Here is a 27,991-nt window from a genome sequence, read left to right on the forward strand (position 1 = left end):
TGCTGTGCTGGTACTGCGAACGGCTGAAAGCAAGGGGAAACTACAGCCGTAATTTTTCCCGAGGGCATGCAGCTTTACTGTATGATTACATGATGATGGCGTCCTCTTGGGTAAAATATTCCGGAGGTAAAATAGTCCCCCATTCGGATCTCCGGGCGGGGACTACTCAAGAGGATGTCGTTATCAGGAGAAAGAAAACTGGCGTTCTACGGATCGGAGCGTGGAATGTCAGATCCCTTAATCGGGCAGGTAGGTTAGAAAATTTAAAAAGGGAAATGGATAGGTTGAAGTTAGATATAGTGGGAATTAGCGAAGTTCGGTGGCAGGAGGAACAAGACTTCTGGTCAGGTGACTACAGGGTTATAAACACAAAATCAAATAGGGGTAATGCAGGAGTAGGTTTAATAATGAATAGGAAAATAGGAATGCGGGTAAGCTACTACAAACAGCATAGTGAACGCATTATTGTGGCCAAGATAGATACGAAGCCCACGCCTACTACAGTAGTACAAGTTTATATGCCAACTAGCTCTGCAGATGACGAAGAAATTGAAGAAATGTATGATGAAATAAAAGAAATTATTCAGATTGTGAAGGGAGACGAAAATTTAATAGTCATGGGTGACTGGAATTCGAGTGTAGGAAAAGGGAGAGAAGGAAACGTAGTAGGTGAATATGGATTGGGGGACAGAAATGAAAGAGGAAGCCGCCTGGTCGAATTTTGCACAGAGCACAACATAATCATAACTAACACTTGGTTTAAGAATCATGAAAGAAGGTTGTATACATGGAAGAACCCTGGAGATACTAAAAGGTGTCAGATAGATTATATAATGGTAAGACAGAGATTTAGGAACCAGGTTTTAAACTGTAAGACATTTCCAGGGGCAGATGTGGACTCTGACCACAATCTATTGGTTATGACCTGTAGATTAAAACTGAAGAAACTGCAAAAAGGTGGGAATTTAAGGAGATGGGACCTGGATAAACTAAAAGAACCAGAGGTTGTACAGAGATTCAGGGAGAGCATAAGGGAGCAATTGACAGGAATGGGGGAAATAAATACAGTAGAAGAAGAATGGGTAGCTTTGAGGGATGAAGTAGTGAAGGCAGCAGAGGATCAAGTAGGTAAAAAGACTAGGGCTAGTAGAAATCCTTGGGTAACAGAAGAAATATTGAATTTAATTGATGAAAGGAGAAAATATAAAAATGCAGTAAGTGAAACAGGCAAAAAGGAATACAAACGTCTCAAAAATGAGATCGACAGGAAGTGCAAAATGGCTAAGCAGGGATGGCTAGAGGACAAATGTAAGGATGTAGAGGCCTATCTCACTAGGGGTAAGACAGATACCGCCTACAGGAAAATTAAAGAGACCTTTGGAGATAAGAGAACGACTTGTATGAATATCAAGAGCTCAGATGGAAACCCAGTTCTAAGCAAAGAAGGGAAAGCAGAAAGGTGGAAGGAGTATATAGAGGGTCTATACAAGGGCGATGTACTTGAGGACAATATTATGGAAATGGAAGAGGATGTAGATGAAGATGAAATGGGAGATATGATACTGCGTGAAGAGTTTGACAGAGCACTGAAAGACCTGAGTCGAAACAAGGCCCCCGGAGTAGACAATATTCCATTGGAACTACTGACGGCCGTGGGAGAGCCAGTCCTGACAAAACTCTACCATCTGGTGAGCAAGATGTATGAAACAGGCGAAATACCCTCAGACTTCAAGAAGAATATAATAATTCCAATCCCAAAGAAAGCAGGTGTTGACAGATGTGAAAATTACCGAACTATCAGCTTAATAAGTCACAGCTGCAAAATACTAACACGAATTCTTTGCAGACGAATGGAAAAACTAGTAGAAGCCAACCTCGGGGAAGATCAGTTTGGATTCCGTAGAAACACTGGAACACGTGAGGCAATACTGACCTTACGACTTATCTTAGAAGAAAGATTAAGGAAAGGCAAACCTACGTTTCTAGCATTTGTAGACTTAGAGAAAGCTGTTGACTGGAATACTCTCTTTCAAATTCTAAAGGTGGCAGGGGTAAAATACAGGGAGCGAAAGGCTATTTACAATTTGTACAGAAACCAGATGGCAGTTATAAGAGTCGAGGGACATGAAAGGGAAGCAGTGGTTGGGAAGGGAGTAAGACAGGGTTGTAGCCTCTCCCCGATGTTGTTAAATCTGTATATTGAGCAAGCAGTAAAGGAAACAAAAGAAAAATTCGGAGTAGGTATTAAAATTCATGGAGAAGAAATAAAAACTTTGAGGTTCGCCGATGACATTGTAATTCTGTCAGAGACAGCAAAGGACTTGGAAGAGCAGTTGAATGGAATGGACAGTGTCTTCAAAGGAGGATATAAGATGAACATCAACAAAAGCAAAACAAGGATAATGGAATGTAGTCTAATCAAGTCGGGTGATGCTGAGGGAATTAGATTAGGAAATGAGGCACTTAAAGTAGTAAAGGAGTTTTGCTATTTGGGGAGCAAAATAACTGATGATGGTCGAAGTAGAGAGGATATAAAATGTAGGCTGGCAATGGCAAGGAAAGCGTTTCTGAAGAAGAGAAATTTAACATCGAGTATAGATTTAAGTGTCAGGAAGTCATTTCTGAAAGTATTCGTATGGAGTGTAGCCATGTATGGAAGTGAAACATGGACGATAAATAGTTTGGACAAGAAGAGAATAGAAGCTTTCGAAATGTGGTGCTACAGAAGAATGCTGAAGATTAGATGGGTAGATCACATAACTAATGAGGAAGTATTGAATAGGATTGGGGAGAAGAGAAGTTTGTGGCACAACTTGACCAGAAGAAGGGATCGGTTGGTAGGACATGTTCTGAGGCATCAAGGGATCACCAATTTAGTATTGGAGGGCAGTGTGGAGGGTAAAAATCGTAGAGGGAGACCAAGAGATGAATACACTAAGCAGATTCAGAAGGATGTAGGTTGCAGTAGGTACTGGGAGATGAAAAAGCTTGCACAGGATAGAGTAGCATGGAGAGCTGCATCAAACCAGTCTCAGGACTAAAGACCACAACAACAACAACATGTAGATACCTGTATGAATATCAATTTGTGACCAATTTGGATAATTCCTTTGGTGTACTTTTTTAAAATGTGTTTGCTGAGTGAGTGCAGATGCAAAGTCTCAGTATGCTTCCCACCTAAAACATGGAATTGACCCGTCTCCACGTAAGCTTTGTCACATGTGGTTTCCGATTGTGATGAGAAGATACAGCCATTTTTTGTGATGTTCTACATTTGATCTCAATTTTTTTGTGCTTTGTGACAAGAGGGAGTTATTTGATGAACTAACCACTATATCTTGTGATGTCCGTGAATGTGAAACATTTAAAATTTTTCTGTGCTGTTTGCTCTACCTTGTAGAGGTAAGAGACTCTTGTATGAAGACCATTCACAAAATATCAGACCTACTTTTTATTGTCTTAGTGTGCATGCCCGAGTCTTTTCACCACTGTAGAAACAACCAGCCGCTGGCTAGACATTGAAAAGTGATCATGTGTAAGTGTTAGTCATCAGATTTTGAATTGTGTACAAAATGACAGAAAAAGTGGAACAACATTGTGTCAAATATTGTTTTAAGCTTGGTGGTGATTTTCTAGTTGAAGCAATCCCAAGACTCGACAAGTGTTTGAGGACGAAGCAGCGGGTACCACACAGATGGACTGGTACAATCGCTTCAGAGATGGCCACGCATCAGCGAAGAGTGAAGCACCACCCACAAACGTGGTAGTTATTGATCACAAAGAACACTGGTGATGCAGAGTAGACAAATGACGATTAAAGAACTTGCAGACAAGGTTAAAATTAGTTTTGGGACCTTCATTCCATTTTAATGAAATGTTTCGACCTCAGGAGATCTCAGCAAGACACGTGTCAAAGTTGCTTACAACTGAGCAGAATCAACTCCGTTCGGATATTGCACAGGCCATGCTGGATATTTGAACAGCAATCCCAAATTTCGTAGCATAGCGATCACTGATGATGCGTGCAGTGTTTATGGGTACAAGTCAGAAACAAAATTCCAGTCATCAGAATGCAAGTATACATCGTCCCCGAGACCCAGAAAAGTGAGGCAGGTTTGCAGCAATGTGAAAGTCATGTTACCTTATTTGACTCCTGTGTCGTGGTCCATTACAAGTACACAGCACAAGCTACTAATGTCAATAAGGAGTACAACTAAGATGTTCCGTATCACCTTTGTGAAGCAATAATATGCAAATGGTCAGACTTGAGGACAGTGGGCAGTTGGCACTTCACCACAGCAACACACCAACTCATCTTTATCAATGAATTCAGAGTTTTTTGGCCAAACACAACACAGCTGTTGTTTTTTTCCCATTAACCAAGGCATAGTGGCTTCTGACTTATCCCTGAACTGAAAAAGACTCTGAAATGGACCAGATTTCAGAAAAGGGAAGACATTATGCAGTATTTGACGAGCAGCTGTAGACCATACCAAAAGAGGCTTTCTAGTGACACTTCCAGAAATGTTAGCAGCGTTCGGAGAGGTGTGTAGACACTGAAGCTGACTAGTGTCAAACAATTTTATCTGAATAAAGATTAATGTTATAATAAAAGTCAGATGCATTTTGAACAGCCTTCGTGTATTGTTTCTGTTGCTTGCTACCAGGCGTATCAGCCATTTATTATATTTTGTATGTATGCTGCAGTTTAATATAAACATTCATCCACACTCCTTTGTCGTTAATGTACTGGTGCTAACAGTTTCAGTATATATCTCAGAAAGTGCAAGAGAAAGCAGGAAAGGAATATATTCTGTCACGAGAAACTTGAACAGGGTGTAATTTTCAGTGTGTAATTAAATTTTAGTTTAGTTTTATGGTACGACTAAAATAACTTTTTGATGCACGGATTGCAGTGGTGAAAAGTGAAAAACTATGTTGCCAGAATACAGCCAGCCAAACTTGACAGTGTTTTGCCTACAACTATTCAAGAGATGACACAATAGGAATATGGTGCTTGAAAAATAACTATGATTAGCTAGTAGCTGGCCCCTACCAAATGACTCTTATTTGAGGTGTAGCCCAGTTTTCTGTGGCATATTTGTGGAGAAAGTTCACAACATAGTTTTAATTTTGATACATAAATGTCGAATGTAGAAATAAGTCTACAGAATTGAAAAACAATTATATATGCTTTACAGGAGGGGGGCAACTGAATCTGATTAGTTAGGCTGTAGATTCTGTATTGTGTATGGTGGGAATGGCCATTCTATTAACAATGATCTGTTGTAGATAACTGACAGTGTAACATCCTGTATGTTTGGAAGAAGTTGCATGTTGTTCCATTAAGGTGGGTTGTAGAACTTACACAGCAATATAGAATTGTCTCATTGGTATCACTTTCTTGCAGAATTATGGACCATATTTTGTGGCCGCACAGGTTGTGGCTTTTTTTGACTGAACAACTCCTCTGTAGGATGTGACGTGGTTTCCACAATTACAAATTGTGTGGAACTCAGCTTGTTCACGAGATCCAGTTCTAAACAGTGAACCCCAGGGTTCACTGCCTTCTGCAAAGTTCTCAATACACTTCCACTCATTCAGCTAGTAAAATACCCAATTAGGGAATTAACAGGTACACAATTGAACTGGAGCTATCCTAGTACACAGAACTCAGTATATTGTTTTTAATGAAGAGGTTTTATCAGAAGTTCTTGTGCTGTTCAGACACAGCTGTGTCTGAAGTCTACTCATAACAATAAAATTATTATGAAATGCTTGAGTACATGCAGTAATAGACACTTTTTATAAAGACTGGCAGCTAGTGCACAACATAAATAAGCGTAATATACATACATGAATGTAAACATCCAGTAGTTTAAGACTGCAGGCAATCAGTCACAATTGTCAAGTAGCTAGGAGCATCTGTCCAGATAGATTTGAGGAACAGCAATTTTATAATTCTAACTATGAGATAGCAGATTCTGCAATGTGATTCATCAGAAGAATCCCCCCCTTTTCTTTTTTTCCTGCTAAACACATGAGGGTAAAGGAGGAGGATGTATGCTCTCACCTCCGAGAAACTGTGGGTTATTTTGTAGCATTAATATACGAAGGTCATTCAATAGTTAGAGAGACAAATTGGTCTCGAGAAAAAGTATTTATTTTTACAAAACAATACTTTTTCTACTTTTCAGCATAATCCCCTTGAACATTTGTGCACTTGTTCCAACAGGCTGCAAGCATTTTTATTCTGGCTGCAAAGAACTCTCTATCTTGATGTTCAATTTCCCAAAAACTTTTTCACGTCCTCATTGTCCTGGAACCTCTTCCCACATAATGCCTCCTTCCGGATACCAACACAAATGGAAATCATGAGGTGGTAAATCAGGACTGTATAGGGGACGAGGCAGTACTTCCCAGCCCATTTTGTCGATGGTTTCATGGGTTAGTTGAGCAATATGAGGACGTATGTTGTCTTGCTGGAGAATCACACCTATCCTCTGAGATCCATGACATCTCGATCTCATGGCTGGCTTCACCATGTTTAAAGGCAAATCCGAGCAGTAGTGGCTGTTTGAGATAATCACAAAACAATGGACCTTCAGCATCCCAAAACACGGTCACCATGACTCTTCCTGCTGATGCTTGGGTTTTGAATTTTTTCTTGACAGGTGAGTTCGTGTGCTGCCACTTCATGCTTTGTCTATATTCTGGCTCATAATAGTAAACCCAAGTTTCATCACAAGTTAAAATTTTTTGAGGAAGTGCTCACCTTCTCTTTCATAATATTCCTTTAGCTCTGTTCACACTCTCAACCTTGTTTCCTTGTGTAGCTATGCCAACTCCTTTGGGAACCATCTTGCATATGTTTTGTGGTACATCAGCTTGTTACAGATGATGTTATGACCTGTACCAATACTAACATGAACCTTATCAACTATTGTTTCCACAGTCACACTGCGGCCGGCATGAATAATGTCATAATTCGACTTTCAAGTGAGGGAGTTGAAACTGCAGCTGGTCAGCCAGAACGGTGTTCATCAGTTACTGAGTTGCAACCATTTTTGAATTGCTCTATCCACTTGTAAAAATTGGCACAATTCATAGAACATTCACCAAAATCTTTAGATGTTCTGCAGTATATATTCACTGGTTTCTCGCCTTCAGCAAGTAAAAAATGAATAACAGAAAGTTGTTAAGCTAATGTGGACATTTCAAGTGGATTCACCATCTTGAAATGTGTTTTTGAGGTTATAAACAAAATAATGTTGATACATCAGCTGATCAGGGTTCATCCCAGTGATGCCAATTTAAAGCCATACAAGTACCAAACTTTCCCTACTAATATTTTTTTCCCCAGACCAGTTTGTCTCTTTAATTATTGAATGACTCTCGTAGTTAACTGATCACTGTGAAAGTGAGAAAGAAAGTGGAATAGAAGGTCAGATCAAGAAAGGGCTGGAGACAAGAATAAGTAGTGGCAGTAGTGATTGGAGGGTTGGGAATGGCTGGAGGTTGAGGATGTTTGTTGGTTTAGGCCACAGGAACGTTGGATATGGAGGATGTGCTGGAGGGAAAGATCCCACTGCACAGTTCAGAGCTGGTGGTGCTGGAGTAAAGGATACAAATTGCAAGGCTAGTAAAATAACTGCTGAAGTCATTAGATTTTTGGCATGCAACATATTTAAGCAATTGTATGGTTGATTTTTTGCTACGCCACTGCTTATGATCAAGTCTAACAGAATAGGAAATGCCTTTGATAGGTTGCAATAGGAAGTGGAAGATGCGTTTTATGGGACAGGTGTTGCATGTGAGTGGTTCATAGGGGGATAGTACCAGTTGAAAACAGTGGTAGAATAGGTATTGTGTATGTTGATCTTTCTCCCAGCATGGGGGAGAAGTGCTCTGACTGTGTTTGAATTGAAGTGTGTGTGAAGAAAGTAAAGAGACTGACAACAATGTGAGCAATATGGCAATGCTGTGTTGCTCTACTTGTGTACGCTAGTGTGTTCATGCCTTCCAGATGCTCGATCTGAGTTTCTGCTGAGTGCGGCCATCACGTGATTTGTTATGAAAATGAAACGGGAATTTAGAGCTACGTGAATATGACCTTCGAAAAGTTGAAACAGGCCAGTGGGGAACATTCCCTATCAAGAGGATAAGTTTTTTGCTGGCACAAATAATTTTTGGAAGGCTAAAACCGTTTGGAAGATGAACCTCTCTCAGGGAGACCTTCCACTTAAAAAACTGACAAAAACTTCAATGTGTGCACGCTCTTGTGAGATCAGATCGATGTTGTGCAGTAAGGATGATGGGTGGCCTGTGTTAAACAGTTTCACTGCACGTTAAATTTTGACTGAAGTTTTATCGCATGTGAAGGGTTTGTGCCAAAATGGTGCTGAAAAACCTCACAACTGGGGAGGAGGGGGAGGACAATCATAGAAACGTGTGCATTTATCTTCTTGAGAGAGTTGCCAATGACCACAAATCGTTCAGTCGTATGACTACAGGTGATGAATCCTGTATTTCTGAGTACGATCCTGAGACAGTGGCAAAGTGATGAGTGTCACACTGAGTCATCTCCTTGACTGAAAGAAGCTTGAATGAACAAATCAAAGATCAAAATTATGCTGATTTGCTTTTTTGACACTAGGGGTATCTTGCATATAGAATTTGTTCCTCCATGAGAAAGTATCATCCAGGTGTTTTACAAACATGTCCTTGAAAGGCCTAAGGAAAAGCTGGTGAATAAAATGACACTGGACATTGCAGCCAAGTGGATGCTGCATCATGACAATGACCCTTGTCACATGGCCACTTCTGTCATGGAATTTTTGACCTCAGAAGAGATTCTTGTTGTTCCACAACACCCCTATTCACCTGATCCTTGTGACTCTTTTTTTCTTTTCCTGAAACTGAAGATTGTCTGGAAAGCATTTCGTTTTGGGACTCTGCAGATCATTCCAAATAATTGTATAAATGCTTGATGTCTGCTTTCAGACATGTCTGAGAAAACAGACACCGCACAGAATCTGCAGTTGTGTAAACTAAAAGTGGAGGGGGGGGGGGGGAGAGAAAGGAACTATTATTGTGTAAACTAAAAGTGGAGGGGGGGGGGGGGAGGGAAAGGAACTATTGATGTCAGCTGCATTAGTACTTTATGCGGAATCAGTGACGACAAGGTAAAATATATGCTGGACCGGGATTCGAACCTGGGACCTCCTCCGTACTAGGCAGTTGCATTAACCACTGTGTCATCCGGGCACAGTGTTTATCGCAATTGTGTGGACTATCTCGGCCAACCCACGTCCCCCCTTAGCGCCATCTATCCACAGTCCCATCCATGTCCTCTATGCTTGCTACTTTGAGATTCCCATATGAAAGAACAGACATCAGACATACATATAATTGATTCAACGTCCTGCGATAATCTCAAACAAGTGAGCATGGTGGATGGAGCCTGGGGCTGGGCCTGGGATTGGTGGTGCTAGGTGAGAATGTGGGTCGGCTGAGAGGCATGCTGAGATAGTCCGCACAGTTGTGATAAACACTGCATCTAGATTGAACAGTGGTTAACATAACTGTGCAGTAAGCAGGAGATCTTGAGTTCGAATCCTGGTCTGGCGCACATTTTCACTCATTGCCGCTGAGTCTGCATAAAGTCTCTGTGCAACTGACATCACTAGTACCATCCCTTTCCTTTCCTTTCATTTCTCCCCCCTCCATCTTCAATTTACATAATAATTCAAAAGAATGTAACTGACAGTCTAATGGCCTTACCAGTGGAAGCCTTTCAGCGTTGCTGTCAAGACCGGGAACAAAACTCCACCAGTGTAACACACACACACACACACACACACACACACACACACACACCTCTCTTCTCTATTGTTGATGTTTTTCAACATGTCATATTTATATTCCATAGAGGATTTTCCATGTTTGTAGTACATTTTACTTTTATGTTCATCTTTTTAATCTTTATGATTCCTTACAGAAGTTGGTGGTGGGATAAATGGTATTTCTGGATACTCCTCCAGAATCACCACAAATAATAATGGATGATGATCCAGGTTTCATAGAAGAAGAAAATATTGATGAAGAAATACAGTGGTATGAAGAAGTTTCAGTTGAAGAACTTGACGAAGGCTTGGAGCAGGATGATGATGATGATGACGATGACGACGACGATGATACTGGGCAGGCAGAAGAAGGTGCAGAGGCCATGGTACCAACAAGTGATGATTCAAAACTTGTTTTCACAAACCACATAGGTAAAGACTCTTCATTGCAGTCTCTACCTTACTGCATTGATTAAGTTTGTGTTGCCCAGTGGGGCTGGAAAGTAGTTGTTTGTTGCTATAGAATTTTGCAGTGGGCAGTGTGTCTTGAAAATTGATAATTATTTGAGAATTCGTTGTTGATACAATTGCAAGCATGGATTATATTCTCTACATGCAAAATGACATTGATTGGGATCAACCCATTCCAAAATTTTACCTGTGACTCACATTCCAAATAAAGCTGTTTAACCATAGGCTAAATGAAGATGTGTAGATTATCAGTTACAGGATTAGTGTATTGGCAGTTTTTTGTTAGCAGAGTGAAACATATACCTTCATGGAGACTTTGTTGAGTGTTGGAGTTAAAACAGAGTAATTTAACATTTTATCAAACTTCAGTTCATTTCCATGTAGCTCATCAGCAACTCAAAGAATGTGTTATCATACCCGCCAGCTGGTCTGCAGCAAAGCATATACTTACTTGTCTCACACTGAAAGGAATACTTGGAGCTTGTCAAATTTATCATTGGATAATAATGTGTTGCGATTGGATTGTTTGGAGCAGTAGACAGTAGTGGAGGAAGAGCAGAAATGCCAATAGTAATTGTCATGTGTACATCTACACAGTAATCATATGCTTAAAAATGAACAATATCCCAAAACAAGTGTTCATATGCATGCAATACAATGCTTGAAGCAGTAAACATTAGCAAATTGAGATGCTGTTATACAGGTACACAAGAGTTATGTAACCATTCTTTGACAGTTGTGGACCTCAGCTAAAGCCCTTTTTGGTGGAGGCAAGCATGATAATTTATCCGAGAAGGCAGGTTATGCATTTATTTTCTTTTTTTGGTCACTGTACTCGTACTTTTCTGTTAGACATTCGTTGCATGTCATGTGGTTCTAGAGTGACTACAGGAGTGAGGAACAGTTACTGTTCATGATCAGAAAACTCGGATATTAATTTATTCTACATCTAATATCAAATAGTAAAAAGATTCGTGAGATTGCTGTCGCAATTGCAAACAGTAGCCTTGAATGTTGAAACATATACAGATACTGCAAATTTACAAATTAGTCAGTCTTCAGTACAATAAATTTTCAGTAGATCATGAGCCGTAGCCACTATGAAAGTCTGTAAATATTATTCAACAAGCAAACACGCAAAATGAGCTCAGTGCGTGAATGTTCAAATTTAAGTACTTCTGCAGCTGGAGCTCTGGAGAACAAATGCTTGCTTCTCATTGGTTGTGGCATAATCGTTTGTGTCGTTTGTGGCAGAGCCCTCGTGCCATGGTGCTGGCTGTAGGAAATGCAGTGGCACAAGGTGGCGGTGTGTGTATTTGAAAGTGTGGAACAGATAGCAGCCGATATCGCACTTTCCAGCTTGAAAGCCTTCTTTTCAACAAGTTCAAGTCCAGGACTAAGTATGTCAATGTGATTTCATAGCATGGTTTGCGATCTCAAAGTATGTATAAGGAGTGAAACAAAATTCATGTGTATAACAGTATGCTGTTTTGATTGAGATATTTCTTTATACATCACTTGATTTACTGTCCCATTTAAAAAGCACACAATATCAGTAACAATGTACTTGCTGCATCATGTAGTGGTGACCACTCTGACCGCTACACTATCACCTCCTCATCCCTATCACCATAGTAATAACAAGGACAGAAATGGTTTGTCTAGAATGAGACTATGAGAGCTCCTCAATAAAACTGACTCTATGTTTTTGAGCGATGTGGGAAAACAGTGGATTCGTATTTGGGAGGATATACGTTCAAATACTCATCCAGTCATCCAGATTTAGATTTCTGTGATTTCCCTAAATGATTCCTTTGAAAAGGCGTGAGCCATTTCCCTTCCCGTCTTTCCCAATTGAGCTTGTGGTCCACCTCTAATGACTTCATCATTGAGAGAACATTAAACGTTTATTTTCCTTCCTTGATTTTTGACTAAATGCTAGGTTTTGTAGCTTCAATAAAGTAGACAGCAACACATTCCACCCCTGTTTTTGTATTCTGTTTGGCAAAGACTTATTGTGCATTGCATGAAAACAAGGAGCATGTGAAGAAATGAGAATGTCACATCCTGGGCTTGTACAAATAATTATCAGCAATTCAAGAATGGAATCTTTTAAATAAAATCTTGGCACTGCAGTAATTAGGTTATGAGAAGCACAAAAATAAAGCCTGGTTGATGTCAGAAGTCAAGAAGCCATGAAGGATAAAAAACTGCATGCTAAGACCTCCGTCAGAATATACCCAAAGGATCAGAATAGCGTTGTCAGCTCAGAGAAGCAAGTATAATTCTTTGTGAAGAGAAGAGGAAAATATCTATACAAAATACAAGAAATGAAAGTGTATATAATACGAGGAAAAACTACTTCTGCAACTTTAAGAACATAAATTACTGGTTTCAAATTAACATTCAAAACAAGCCAATGGTTATGTACTCATGAGTGCTGGAAACATCATTGAAAGAGTTACTTAAAATTCTTTCTTAATATCAATATTAGGAGGGTAAGCCATATATAGAGAAACTTCTCCAACAGGGATAAAGTCACAGGTTGGTAGGCTAATGGAACAATGTAAAGGGAAGAGTGACTTTTTGGTTGATATGCTTTGGGACGCCCTGTGTTTAGCTGTTTTTGCTTCTCACACTCGGAAATCCGTAGAGTAGAATTACCTTTAATTTGGCATCAGCTTTACATTTCAAAGTTGAGGAATACCCAAAATTATGGGTTACAAATAATTTTATTACTGAGTTTGTAATTATTTATCATCCAAGTCTTCTTTTTGGATTGGGCACCTGTTCCTTCGAGTAATATATTTTTCTTTCAGGTTCTGTATTCTGTTGTGACATTGAACCAAAAGAATCCAAGCTCGTGATAACAGGTGGACAAGATGAAAAAGCATATGTGTGGAACACAAGCTCAGGAGAAATTTTGTTTGAATGTACAAATCACAAGGTAAGTTCGACAGTTATCAGTGTATCATTGTAGGCTTTTTTAAATATTCAGCAATATTTAATGTCCATTTTGTGCAACTGGCAACATCCCAAATTTTTGCTGTTCCTTTCAGAAATGGCCATATGTCAGTAAACCCATAACCCTGGTTCCAATAAATAATCTATAGTTGGTGTTGTGAGTCTTACTTCAGATTAATTTGTTGGGGCTAGTGTTGACAAAACTGGTGCATCTCAAAACCTTCTGTATTTAAATAAAATCACTTATAGAAAGGAAGTTTTATATGATTTGAATATTATTTTGGAAGAGAGCATCTGCTTATCAACTGCTGAAACAGCATCAATTTTTAAAGAAGAATAAACAAGAAAACAAATTACTAAAGAAGATCCACAGCTGAATGTGTAGTTTTTCTATCAAACAAGATGGCTCAGTAATGTTGAACTCTCTTTTGGGAGAAGTGGACTTAAAATATTTTTCCAGCCGTTCAGATTTTGGTTTCCACAAATTACTATGGTAAATACTGGGGTGGTTCATTTGAAAAGGCATAGGTATTTGTATCCAATTTGAATTTTTACTCAATCATCATTAGTGAGACTTTAAACTGCTGCAACTGGTTTCAACGCAGTCCACGGAAGAAATTTGTGGGAGGGAAGGGAGAGAGAGAGAGAGAGAGAGAGAGAGAGAGAGAGAGAGAGAGAGAATGAATGAATGAATGAATGAATGAATGAATGAATGAATGTGAGGCACTTGCATGTATTCCATCTAGGATGCATTTTTCGGATATTTCCACTGACACTTGGTTTGTTTGGGTTTTGGCTCATGTTGCAGACCCGTGAAAGTTTTGCTTACTCTGTGCATGCATGATGCCAGTTTACCGCTGCTGAATTTGAGCAAGTGAAACACGAGTCTCTAGTCAGAGTGCTTAATTTATTTTGTGTTACAGAAACAAACTGTGCCTGTGGAGTCAGTCACAAAAAGTATTTTTGTACAAATATTTTTAAAAAAATGCTTGATAATAGTGTTTGTTGATATATATACAGTAGATCTCAAACACTTGAATGACCTGTCACAAAATTACACCGAATTGCTTGTCGACAGGGATTGCGTACTTATTGTTGTTTTGTTTTCTTGTTCTTTCTTGTATTAATATTAGTAAATACTTCTTGTCTGTTCGTAGAACACAGCAACTTCTTAAACTAAATGTAATATATAAAGAATTAACAGCAACCAGTTTTTTTTTATAGGCGTTTACTTTTCCGTGATGTCATTTCAAGTTGCCTCGAATCCAGAATATATATAAGTGTACACATTTCAAGATAGTGTGAACATAAAATGAATGTACTCTCAAAAGTATGTGTTTACAGGAACAGTCCAGTGGCTTGTCGTGTCATGAAATGCATGCCATTATATTGATGCATTGCAAGTCACGGATGCTATAGTCCTGACTTTAAGCCAGATTTACACTGAGTTAAAAACATGTTTCTGTTTGCAACTTGCTCCACAACATGTTAGCAACATTGTTCATTGTTTGCATCCCTGTCTACACTATTGACAAATATTTATATGTATGTATTCGCATCATCTGCTATGGGGACTTGGCAGGAAATATTTCACATTGTGTATTTGCAGCAAGAACTGCACTATGACACGTGAAAAGGAAGAATTAGTGACATACAAGTCTACATTAATCATACTCAATGAAATAAGTAGCAAAGAAAGCAACATACTCATCATTGGCGGACCAAAATGTCTTTTAGAAGATGTGGTGGGAATGACATGCTGTGTAAACTGAAATTGAAAGATGGTTCTGGTTTTTGTAACTTCACTAGGGTGTTGCTGTAAGATTTTGAAATTTTGATGAATGCTATGAGGCCAATTGTTTCAAAGACAGAGACAAATTTCAGAAAAGCAATTTTTGTGAGGGAAAGACTTGCTATTACTCTTCATTTTATGGCAGCAGGAGATTCTTATCAAAGCCTTGCATATTTATTTCATGTTTCAAAGCCAGCCATATCTCAGATAATTTCTGCAGTTTGTGAAGCTTTGGTTGGAAGGTTTTGTAAGGTAATTCAGTTATGGCACTGAAACACCTGTTTGAATATATATTTTTATTTTCATACTGAAATTAAATTAACATTTTTAGTGAAGATAATTTCTTCAGCTGCAGCCTCGAAGTCTGTAACACTTCCAGTAAAGTGATCCCCCTGCCACATACACATTCACTGTTGTCTGCCTCCTCCTAAGCGCATTCAATTCAACTATGTATACCGTATTTACTCAAATCTAAGCCACACTTTTTTTCGGGTTTTTGTAATCCAAAAAACTGCCTACGGCTTAGAATCGAGTGCAAAGTAAGCGAAAGTTCTGAAAAATGTTGGTAGGTGTCGCCACAACTAACTTCTGTTGTCGAATATATGTACCGCTACACAAGCATGCTTTGCAGGCACAAAGGTAAATACTGGCGCCAAAACCTCTGCGTCAGTAAATAAATAAATAAAAAACAAAGGTGGAAGACGAGCTTCTTTTCCTCCGCCCCGTGTTTTGACCACTGCATTTTCATACATAATCCATCGAAGTAAATACAAATTCCATATGCAGCGTTTCAATGAACTACGAAAATCCGACTGCAGGACTGTTTGGGATGTTTGTCAATATGGCCAACCCTACTTTCTGTGAGAAGAGGTGGTTGCTAATAAGAACTTTTATGAATTGTGAATCACATGTAGTATTCTCTTCACCATAAGAATAATACGAATATAAACATTTTGCCATGTATTCTGTCGTGTTTGCTGCTATCTCATAAATTCTGTCTGCCTAATAAACTACGAAACTAGAGTGAGACAACAGCAAACGTGGAAGAATATACATATCATGTCATGTTTATATTTGTATTATTCTTATGCGTATTAGTGATACAGTCAGAAATGAAGCAAGGGAATTGAGTAGATTTTTAAATCTAAGATGACTCTAATTTCTGTGCAGAATGTAATGTACTAAAGAGGCGTCTGCAAAGATTTTCAAACGGAGAAAATTTTTAGCTAAACTCTCGTTCAGAACATCTTCTATCATACGCGGTCTATTATTTGGTTCTTGTTGATCATTATCAAAGAAAGCAGCAGTGTTAAGTAACAACAAATAGGAGTCTCTTGCCAATGTTTAGTATCAGATCAAAGAAAAATAAGCAGTCAATTCAAACCAGACGAAGCACGTGAAAAAGGAAGGGTACCCGAATAAATACGGACGGAGCGCCTGACACATAGCAATGGCTAACTGGTAAAGCTTAGCTGCTAAGCTTACGATTCGAACCAAACTACTGTAGCTAAATCGTCATTCATTCGACCTAAATTGTGTCTCATATTACAATGGACCAACTTTGTTTCGATTTGGAGGTGCGGCCTAAAACTTCTCTCCCCTTGAATTTCGAGTCTCAAATTTCAGGTGCGGCTTAGATTCGGGAATTTTTTTTTCCTTGATTTTGAGTCTCATTTTTCAGGTGCGGCTTAGATTCGAGTGCGGCTTAGATTCGAGTGCGGCTTAGATTCGAGTGCGGCTTAGATTCGAGTGCGGCTTAGATTCGAGTGCGGCTTAGATTCGAGTGCGGCTTAGATTCGAGTGAATACGGTAATGCATCTATCTATCTTTCTTCTCCCTAACCCCCCCCCCCCTCCCCCACCTCCCTTTCGTGGGATGGAAGCTCCGATAATTTCCTGGCAGCTAATTTTCCATCAAATGATGAGTCTTGTTATCATTGTTTGTAGTATAACATTTCAGTGGACTTGTTCAAGGGACCGTTTCTTCCACTTCGGTTTGTAAACATCATCTGCGCTAATATCAGATCTCTTACTTTCTCCAGTTCTATGTTTCTCAGATTTGTACTCTGAGATGAGACATTTAATTTTGTTATCAATGTCACTGACACTGATGCCAAACATTGCAGCAGTTTTTTTTTCTTTTTAGTGAGTAATGTTGGATTTAAATAGTTTTATAATTTTGACTTTTAACATTCCAGAGGCACTCCTTTGCCTGATTGAGTGAGAAAAGTTCTGAAACTTTGCACCTTGTCCACTCCATTTTGTAACAAAGCAACACACAGAAAGACAACATGCACGCAAGACTCGAGACAGAATACAGACACTAGTGCTGTGTAACAGCATTTAGTGACAGCAGGCCAACAACAGTGTTCCTTTGATCTGTACTGATACAGCCATAGAACAACAGTTTTGAGTTGCCAACATTGCTAGTTCAGTGCTAACCGCAAACAATATTCCAGAACATGTTTTGAACTCAATGTAAATGGGCCTCTGTGCACTAGAAGTGCTGCTGTTGTGTCACATGACGAGGGGACCTGCAAGCTTAAGTAAGTGTGTGAATCCTACCCATGGATCACCAAAGGTTGCCCATGACTGTTTTAAATTGTTATTTTTCATTATTTTTAAAACTGTTAAATAATTCCTTTATGTAACTTAGAGGCATATAAATTTACATTAGAAATAAATGTACATATTAGCTGCTTGTGAGAATGAATGGCTGTAAGTGATACTACAACCCTGTAACTGGTAGCAAGAATGAAAGATAAATAAAATAAACACGATGTAGCTGTGAACTCCTACTTCCTAAACAAACTCTAACTGAATCATTCATACAAGAGGAACTTCTCCCTTCCTTGTAGTAGCTGTATGTACCAGTCTTTCATTTTATATCCAATTTTTCCTGTAATTCATATTAAGGAATTATTTAAAAGTTTAAAAAATTATGAAAATATAAAGGTTTAAATCACCACTGTCAGTGGATCTCAGGAATAATAAAAATTTCAGATTGAATAAGCAGATAAAATCATAGAGGTGTATGATACCAGCAGAACTGTTGTTGAAAATTGTGTACAGTGAAATGTTATGCCCATACATCCTGAATAGGTAATCTGGACAAGGAATTGTGTTGTTTCATGTATTCAGAGTATGTCAGTCACAAACATGATGTAGTAAGGGATGTTAGGCTTGTCATAATCATCTTGTGCTAAAACTTAGCAATGTTATGCATCCTTTTTTTCCCGTAGGATTCGGTTTCTTGTGTTGGGTTCAGCCATGATGGAATGTATGCTGCAACTGCTGATATGTCTGGAATTATCCAGGTATGGAAAGTGCCAACCAAAACTCTGGCTTGGAGTTCTGATGACAGTTATGGTGATCTTCAGGTATGTTCATCATACAACTCTTAAAATTTTTTTGTAAAATGCATAATAGTTACATTTCCATTAATTGTCAACAGCAACCTTATATGCAGTGTGGTGAGCATCATAAATACTCCTGCAGTCATTATGTTAACATAAACATTAACAATTAATTTACTGTTACTCAGCAAAGTGAACTGTAGAGCCAGGAATATTGGGCACTGACTTGGTCATGTGACATGGTACAGTTATGCTCCAATTAAAGTAGTGCACATTGCGCTGTTGAAGCTGACTGTTGACAAAATTAAATTCATTAGAGATGAGAAGGAGAAAGGCGTGACAGATGGAAAATGTGACAGAATATGCAAACAGAATGTTAAAACAGAGCAAGTTGATAGTGTGCAAAGTAGGATGGGATAGATTCAATGATGATATGAGTGGAATTGAAGTATTTGCCCCAAAGAAAAATCAGCAAATTGGCCATAGTATGTACGCCTTGACAATGTGGATAACTCTGTTATTTGCCAACAAGTTCTGTGACATTATGACTAATGTTAGGAAATAACAACTTTGCTAGAACTATAGTTCGAAGCTAGCAAATAAACACTGACAAAGAGGGCAGGGGGCTTGGGATGGGGATTGGAGAACTGACTGAAAGGTTATCTGGTTTGAAATGTCCTGTATCTTACGCTAAAACCATTCATCCTACTGGGACATTTGTTTGGGAGATGAATTTGACATTGATTGTAGCCTGCAAGAGAGCATGACAGTGTGATGTGTAAGGTTGCAAGCTAGTTTATTGAGGTTTTGGGTTTTATACTATTTCAGTATGAAATTTTTCTTCTCTCTTTGTCTTTATTTTTGCTGTACTTTCACATGTGATGAGAGCTGATAACCACCTTCATTGAATTAGTTACAAAATGATGACAAAGAAAGAAAATACAATTAATTTCATATTAAATATGTGATAAGTACATAATAGTTATTTACTATGCTATGATTTTTAGTTTTTAGATCAATACTCATCGTAAAACATCAGTCTGGTAATTTGTTCTCGCACCGTGATCATTGTATGAAGGTCACCTTGCCACGGCTCCAATAAATTATCAGTTATTGTAGGGGAAATTGTGTTATTGGTTTCTCATATATTAATTTTGCAACCATTTAAATTCAGTGGGTTTCACCCTTATTTTTGATCATTTACACAAAACGCTTTAACACTAACAATTTTTTTAAAAAATTATTATGAGAACTACAGTAACTTTCTGTCTGATGCTATGTGCACTCTACCATCTCACAATTGTGAAGTGATTGCTTTTGTAATGTATGATAGGTAAGTGGATAGCAGGTCATTTGACATCATCCATTTATTGGGGCTGAAGTTCCTGCACAAGGCCCATCAATGTGAATGACTTTACTGTGGCATACATTGCCATTCAGTCCCTTCTTTGACCTCTGCCCCCTCCACCAGCCTCCTCCTCCAGCACACTGACCTGCATCGTCCACTTGTGAAAAAAAATTGTCCTCTCTATGATATTTATTTGGAAATTGTGTCTCAGTATATGAATTATCATGTCAAATCAGACAACATATTTTCAAAAAAGGCAGACTGCATTAGACTATTACAAAAATTTTATCTGTGAGAGTTGAAATGGGCAGTGGTTTTGATATCTGTTATTCCGTGAAAATGTGCTGGAAAAATTTATATCGTCTGTAGAGTATAGTCAGAACAAAAGTGCCAGTCTTTATTTATTGCATTGACATACAAATGTGTATTGTGTGGTAGCACTTCATTTACAAGAATACCAGTTTGTACCCTGTTAGTGCCTTACCTCCTTGTTTCCTGAGTGTAAACATGCTAAGAGCATCCAGTATTTGAGAATGAGAGCACTTAGTGACTTGCAACAAACTTTACATGTAATTTCAAACCTTTACAAAACTTTTTCACTTATAACCCCCACAAAAAAATGAGAGGAAAGGAGTTTGGCACTTGCTACATTTTTGCTGTTCATCAGGCATGATGTCATGATGTTCAAGTTTATTACTTCTTTGCTACTAACTATATTCACAGCACATTTAGCAGACAGTATCCACATATGTCACTGAATGTACCAACAAAATTATATATCATTGCACAACATGGAGGAGGAGGAGGACAGAGAAATGAAAGAGGAGCAGATGGACAGGGAGAGGGGGAGGAGGAAATGGACAAAGAGAGGAGGAAGTAGTAGACGAACAGAGAGAGTGGTGGGAGGTGTGGACACAGATTAGGGAGGGAAGAAAGTGGATAGAGAGAAGGGGAGAAGGTGATGGACAGAAAGGGGGTGAGGGGGGGGAGGAAGAGATGGACACTAAAATTGAAATAAATACTTACCCAGTCATCACAGAGTACTCGGTGAATAATAGAATAGGTATGGAGGTAAGCTGCTATGAACAGCAAGATACGAAGCCAACACTCATGACAGTAGTACAACTGTATGGGTCTATTAATTCCACAAATGGTGTAAATTTTGAAAGAATATATGATTAGATGAAAGATATTATCAGATTTGAGGTAGATGAAAATGTAATTGTGATGGGGGACTGGAAATCTATACTGGGAAAAGAAAGAAAGAAAGATAGTAGAACAAGGACTGACCGAGGGGTAATGAAAGGGGAAAGTCCCAAGTAGAATTTTGCATGTAGCTCAACTTAAATACTGTGAATACTTGTTTAAATATAATGAAGGAAGGGTGTGTATGTAGAATTTAAATGGAGACACAGACACTTAATGGTAAGACAGAGGTTTTTGAATCCAGATTTTAAACTGCAAAACATTTTCAGGTTCAGATGTGGACTCTTGACTATAATTTGTTGGCTATGAACTGCAGATTAAAACTGAATCAATTGTGGCATTGTAGGAAATTAAGAAAATGGGATGTGGATGAATTAAAAGACCCAAAATTGTTCCACATTTCAAATACAGCATTAGGCAATTATTGACTGAAACAGGAGAAAGGAACACAGACAGTGATTGTTGGTGTTGAGTCACGAAATAATGAAGGCAGTAGATGGTCAAATACTCACAAAGACAAGTCCCAGTAGAAATCTTTGGATAACATATAAGATATTTAGTGTAATTGATAAAAGGAGGAAAATAAAAATACAGAAAGCAAGAAAAAGGGAATAAAGAGATTCACATGAAGTGCAAACTTGCAAGGCAGAAATGGTTAGAAGAGAAACACAAAGAAATTACCATGAATATGGGGAAGATACCTGCAGCATAAAGGAAAATAAAAAAAATATGGAGAAAAGGGAAGCAGCTGTATGAATGTTAAAAGCTCAGATTGCAACGCTGTACAAGGGGAAGAAAAGGCCGAAAGGTAGAAGGAATACGTAGATGGTCTACTTAAGGGTAACAAACTTGAAGACATAATTATGGACCGAGCGAGGTGGCGCAGTGGTTCGACACTGGACTCGCATTCGGGAGGACGACGGTTCAATCCCGCGTCCGGCCATCCTGATTTAGGTTTTCCGTGATTTCCCTAAATCACTCCAGGCAAATGCCGGGATGGTTCCTCTGAAAGGGCACGGCCGACTTCCTTCCCTAATCCGATGAGACCGATGACCACGCTGTCTGGTCTCCTTCCCCTAATCCAACCAACCAACCAGCCAACCAACATAATTATGCAGACAGAAGAGGAAGTAAATGAAGATGAGATGGAGATATGATCCTCTAAGAAAAAATTTGAGAGGGCTCTGAAAGGCCCAAGTTGAAACATGTGCCCTGAAGTAGATGACATTCCATCAGAATTATTAAAATCTTTGGCAGAGCCAGCCACGACAAAATTATTCCAACTTGTATACAAGATATACACATGTTTTTCCATAATATGTCATGATTTCTGAAGTGTTGGTTATGGTGGGACCTAATAGCTCAACTTACATTGCTGCGAGTGAAATGAAACACCAGCTAACTTCATTTTATGACCAGTGTGATTGGTTACCCACATCCAACTCACGAACCATCACATTCACTACCCGTCATTCAGCAGTTAGCAACACCAGCACATAATAGAAAATCCACAGACACCCTAAGTGAACTTTTACCATAGGTGTGATTCTACATCTACATCTGCTCTCTGCAAACCATTGTGAAGTTCACGGCAGAAGGTACAACATATTGTACCAGTTATTAGAGTTTCTTCCCATTCTATTCACGTAAGGAGTGCAGGAAGAATGATTGTGTGAATGCGTCTGTGCATGCTGTTATTAATCTAATCTTGTCCTTGCAATCCATGTGTGAGTGATACTTAGAGGGTTGCTATATATTCCTAGAGTCATTACTTAAACAAGGTATATACGGCCCGGGAGATCAAGGAAAAACCTGGGAATTTTTCCATCTGGGAGAAAACAGGGAAAAACCCAGAAATTTTTTAGAATTTTGGGATTTTTTTTAGTTTTCAATTAATTTTTTGTAATTTTGACTGGTAAGAAACAATACTCTAACAAAGGATATTACTATATCCCGGTACTGCAGAATAATACTGCAGCAATAAAACATGAACGAGAGAGAAAAAATGAAAATAAAACTTAAGTAGCCAAGGAAATGCGCCATATACAACAAAACACAGTGCTCGTACAAGCGTCCGCCAACAGCAAAATGTGTCAAAGGAGTACGAAGATTATGCAATGCTCCATAACAACAAATTTCCTAAGATGAGTGTGACATCACAACTGTTTACATTAGTTTCGTTTCAGCAGTTGTGAGCAGGCTCATGCGCATGCGCAGTTGAGTTGCGCATGTGTAGTACCTTCTCCTGCTTCTGGCTACAGAAGTTCGGCTATTAGCTGTATAAGCAGTAGCAGCAAGCAGCCAGCCAGGTGCGCACATTGTTCGTATTGATTACTCATATAATTTTGAAATGCATCCCTGTTGGTTTATGAACTTATTCTTTTATTTCTGAATGAATCGTAGGTTGATTTTTGAATGCGTGCACAGTGTACTTCACTTCTCTGCCAGGGGAATCCCCCGTTGCATCTAGAAATAAACTTTCCTGCAGATAGACTGGGGTGGGGCTATACGAACTGACTAGAATAAAGCTGAATGGGTTAATACCAATCGCTCTTTGTTTATGTAGTTGACTTGGTTAGCAAATAATCAGCATTGTTATAATTACCAGTGAAATCCATAGATTCAGGCTGTCAGAGTGGAAATAAAGAACTAACAGGGATAACAGGTAAGAAAGATTACTTACCATCTCGGTGTATCCAAGAAAATGAAATTTTGACAGAAAATTTTTGGCCAGACCACTACTCTAGTAAGGGCCAGTTGTACAGTCCCTGGTAGCAGCCGCCTGAGTTCTATTCTGTGAATAGCGTGCAAAACGCGTTGTTCGAACTCGTAGTAACACCTAACTGGAAAATAAACATGGGATAACTAAACCGCTGAGTGTGGCAGGGTTAGTGAAGTTAACTGGAGAATAAGTTTTGGCACTGGTAGGAATAGTTACAGAATTAATGATGACGCGATTGTTTGTTAGAACGAGGAGGGAGAAGACACGGAGCCGGCCGAAGTGGCCGTGCGGTTAAAGGCGCTGCAGTCTGGAACCGCAAGACAGCTACGGTCGCAGGTTCGAATCCTGCCTCGGGCATGGATGTTTGTGATGTCCTTAGGTTAGTTAGGTTTAACTAGTTCTAAGTTCTAGGGGACTAATGACCTCAGCAGTTGAGTCCCATAGTGCTCAGAGCCATTTGAACCATTTTTTGAAGACACGGGGACATCACACAAATTATGGAAGAAAATGACGATTCCGAATTTTTATAAAGATTTCGTACTACTGCTTTTCAATCTCGTGCTTGAAAAGCTGGAACATGTGAATGAAATATAGAACTATTTCCGAACCTAATGCTTTTTGCTTGTGGTAGGCCTAATAGGCATTTGATATTGGTGCTTCGTGAATTGTATTCTGTTGTGTTATAAAAATGACTATTTGTGCCAAAACAGTCTCGTTTATTTGGTGTGTGTTACAACTGCTGCAGTATTAGACAGGCCTATTTCATTTTATCTAGCAGACAGTGACAAAATACACGTAATCAGATCGAGAAACTACACCAGTCTTGGGGTACTATTTATATTAACAGCTTTTTCAGTATTGGACAACGACATTTCGTTTTTTCTTGTAGCAAAACGTTTGACGAACTTTGATGAGGTAATAGAATCTTTCCCAGAAAGGAAAGCACGCCATGTAAAGCTGTACTAAGGTTAGAGAGAAAAAAATGCTAGGACTTAAGGATTGAAGAAATGTGTAGTGTCTTGTTTGTCTCTTGTCTTTACTGGTTTTATGTATCCTATATTTAATGTTTTGTCACACAAAAGAGCCAGTTATTAGGTAATAGGCAATAAAGAGTGCAAATTCTCCGAAGAATTCTTGTTCTTCCAGTTACAAATAATCCCATCCAATATTAATTGTGAGGGTTTGGGGTTTTTTTTTTTTTTTTTTTTTTTTTTTTAAAAAAAGAAGAAAAAAGGGGCTGGATGTAAGACTGGCAGACTGGGAGCAGGAGAGGCACCACAGGACATTTTTATGTGGTCAGGGCACACATTTTCAAGTGTCCCTGTTGATATTTATCAACACCTGTAAGCAGCTACAAAGGTCTGGATTTTAGTGTAATTTCACAGGACATTTTAATTTCCTCTGCCCTGGAATATAGTTTGATGGCATCCATTACAAAATATAGATGTTTGAATTCCACAGAGCGAAATACAGTGAGGTGCGATAGAAGAATGTTGTGTGAAGAGGCGTGACACTGCACTTTGGCATATTTAAGACCAAATAACATGTCTTGTATGTTCTTTTACATGTATTACCTTTTCCTTTATGTATCACATTGTTGAGAAAGTTGTGCGCTATAAAATGAACATATTTTTGAAAAGTTCCCCCCTCCCTGTCCTATCTCAAATGCTTGAGACAGGAGGTGTGTGTGTATTGCTGATGCTCAGAGAAGCCTGAGTTGTAGTGGGTAGGTGGATAGTCTCCACGTGCCCCGTGTTTATGTTTAGTGAGTTTGCTGTTTTCTCTTCGTTTATTGCTCTCACGTTAAATGAAAACAAAATGAATTTCTGTGACCGGGAGCTATCAAGTGAATTAAGACATTCACAAAATTACAGGTGACTAAAATATGTTATTAGTTTCAGATTTCATTTTATTTCCATCTTTCTGACAGTCAAGCATTAATCTCTTTGCAGAACAATGAAGTTAGTTTTGTCGGTTTGGGGAAAAAATTTGGCTGTTATTAATCTTTTCCACTGAGGCAGTCAATTTATTTGAAATGAAGTATTTAATGTGCGTGTTTTCATCTTCTAGCGTGTATGGCATTATGCCATGATAAAGAAACAAACATGAGAATACAGTACTGGTATTCCAAGAAAATTTACATATGAATCTGCACATACAGCCGAATTATGCATTTTAGTATGCTTCATGAAATTCCACTGCTCTTGGAGTATTCTGTGATGTTTAGTTTCTTTTATGACATAATGTAAGATCTTTTGATGTTTTACACCTACGAACATGTTGGCTTCCTGCATCATCGTAGCTGCGCAAGTGCAGTGACGCCTGTTATCTGGCGCTCTCTGGCAACTGCTGAAATGAAACTATACTATGTGATCAAAAGTATCGAGACACCTCCAAAAACATACCTTTTTATATTAGATGCATTGTACTGCCATCTACTGCCAGGTACTCCATATCAGCAACCTCAGTAGTCATTAGACATCGTGTGAGAGCAGAATGGGGCACTTTGCGGAACTCACGGACTTCGAACGTGGTCATGTGATTGGGTGTCACTTGTATCATACACCTGTACGTGAGATTTCCACACTCCTAAACATCCCTAATTCCACTGTTTCCGATGTGATGGTGAAGTGGAGACGTGAAGGGATACATGCAGCACAAAAGAGCATAGGCTGACCTCGTCTGTTGACTGAAAGAGACCGCCGACAGTTGAGGAGCGTTGTAATCCAGACCATCGCACAGGAATTCCAAACTGCATCGGGATCCATGCAGGTTCTATGACATTAGGCAGGAGGTGGTAAAACTTGGATTTCATGGCAGAGCGGCTACTTGTAAGCCACACATCACGCCAGTAAATGTATGACTTCTCGCTTGGTGTAAGGAGTGTAAATATTGGAGGACGAGTGAACTGTGGAAAAACGTTGTGGGGCGTGATGAATCACGGTACACAAAATGGCGATCCGATGGCAGTGTGTGGGTGTGGCGAATGCCTGGTGAATGTCCTCTTCCAGTGTGTGCTGTGCCAACAGTAAAATTTGGAAGTGGATGTGTTATGGTGTGGTCGTGTTTTTCATGGAGGCAGCTTGCATCCCTATCAGAGCACTGGCCTACATTGATGTTTTAACCACATTTCTGCTTCCCACTGTTTGAGAGCAATTCAGGGATGCCAATTGCATCTTTCAACATGATTGAGCACCTGTTCATAAAGCACAGCCTGTGGCGGAGTGGTTACACGTCAATAACATCCCTGTAATGGCTGGTCTGCACAGATTCCTGAGTCCTCTAGAACATCTTCGGGATGTTTTGGAACACCGACTTTGTGTCAAGCCTCACCGACTGTTATTGATACCTGTCCTCAGTGCAGCACTCCATGAAGAATGGGCTGCCATTCCCCAAGAAACCTTCCGCCACCTGATTGTACGTATGCCTTTGAGAGTGGAAGTTGACATCAAGGCTAAGGGTGGGCTAACACCATATTGGATTCCAGCATTACCTATGGAGGGCGCCATGAACTTGTAAGTCATTTTCAGCCAGGTGTCTGGATACTTTTGATCACATAGTGTATTTCTAACAGGTTGCGGGAAAATATTTCGAATGGTTGTTTGAAAAGTGTTACTTTCAAAGTAAATGTCCTGTAACGCATGATGAACTATATGCAAGAATGTACGATGAATTTCTTAAATCCCAGAGCATTTGACTCTCGTTTAAAAATCAACTCTTCGAGGATGATTATTTAGACAAATTTTGAACCCAGAAGATTAAACATTTATGTCATTATTAAAAATTTTACTGGATTATTTGTGTGCTGTATATTAAAGTGTAACACACAGAAAAAAGATCAGCATTGTTGTGCAAGCATCTCTTGCAGCTTATTAATCTTAGAGACCAACATTATATGTGAAAACTTTGCTTTTCTTGTAACAACACTATGTATATTAATTTAAACCAGCAACTTTTCCTATTTGTGTGTACACACTACTTAACAGTGATAGTGCTATTGGCTGACGACATCACTGTCATGTGCTCTGAATATCCACTTTCATCGGTTGGCGAAATCACATGACATGAGCTATGACTGGCTTGGAAAAGCACATCTCAATCTCGATTTCAATGCTTCGGAAATTAACATGCGGTGTTTGGTGGAATTCAAATTTATACTTTCTTAATACGAAAATATGCAGTACATGTGTTGATGCACGTCAAAAATCTGTCCAAAACGTTTTTTTTAATTCTTTTTTTAAGGGCTGGGAAATTCTATGCAAGTGTATAAAACCATAACCATTCAAAG

At 39.0% G+C, this 27,991-nt stretch overlaps 1 protein-coding gene across 2 annotated transcripts in view; it reads left to right on the plus strand.

Annotated features, from left to right (window-relative positions):
* Positions 1-27,991, plus strand: part of LOC124777691 (angio-associated migratory cell protein-like) — a 52,609-nt gene that overhangs the window by 14,403 nt on the left and 10,215 nt on the right. For both annotated transcript variants that reach the window (XM_047253172.1, XM_047253173.1), the window contains exons 2-4: positions 10,001-10,277; positions 13,136-13,263; positions 18,314-18,451. In XM_047253172.1, coding sequence (XP_047109128.1) covers positions 10,019-10,277; positions 13,136-13,263; positions 18,314-18,451 — 525 coding nt within the window. In that variant the 5' untranslated portion in view covers positions 10,001-10,018. The remainder of the gene's footprint in view (positions 1-10,000; positions 10,278-13,135; positions 13,264-18,313; positions 18,452-27,991) is intronic.

This window comes from Schistocerca piceifrons, chromosome 2 (assembly GCF_021461385.2).
Source record: "Schistocerca piceifrons isolate TAMUIC-IGC-003096 chromosome 2, iqSchPice1.1, whole genome shotgun sequence".
Lineage (NCBI taxonomy): Eukaryota > Metazoa > Arthropoda > Insecta > Orthoptera > Acrididae > Schistocerca > Schistocerca piceifrons.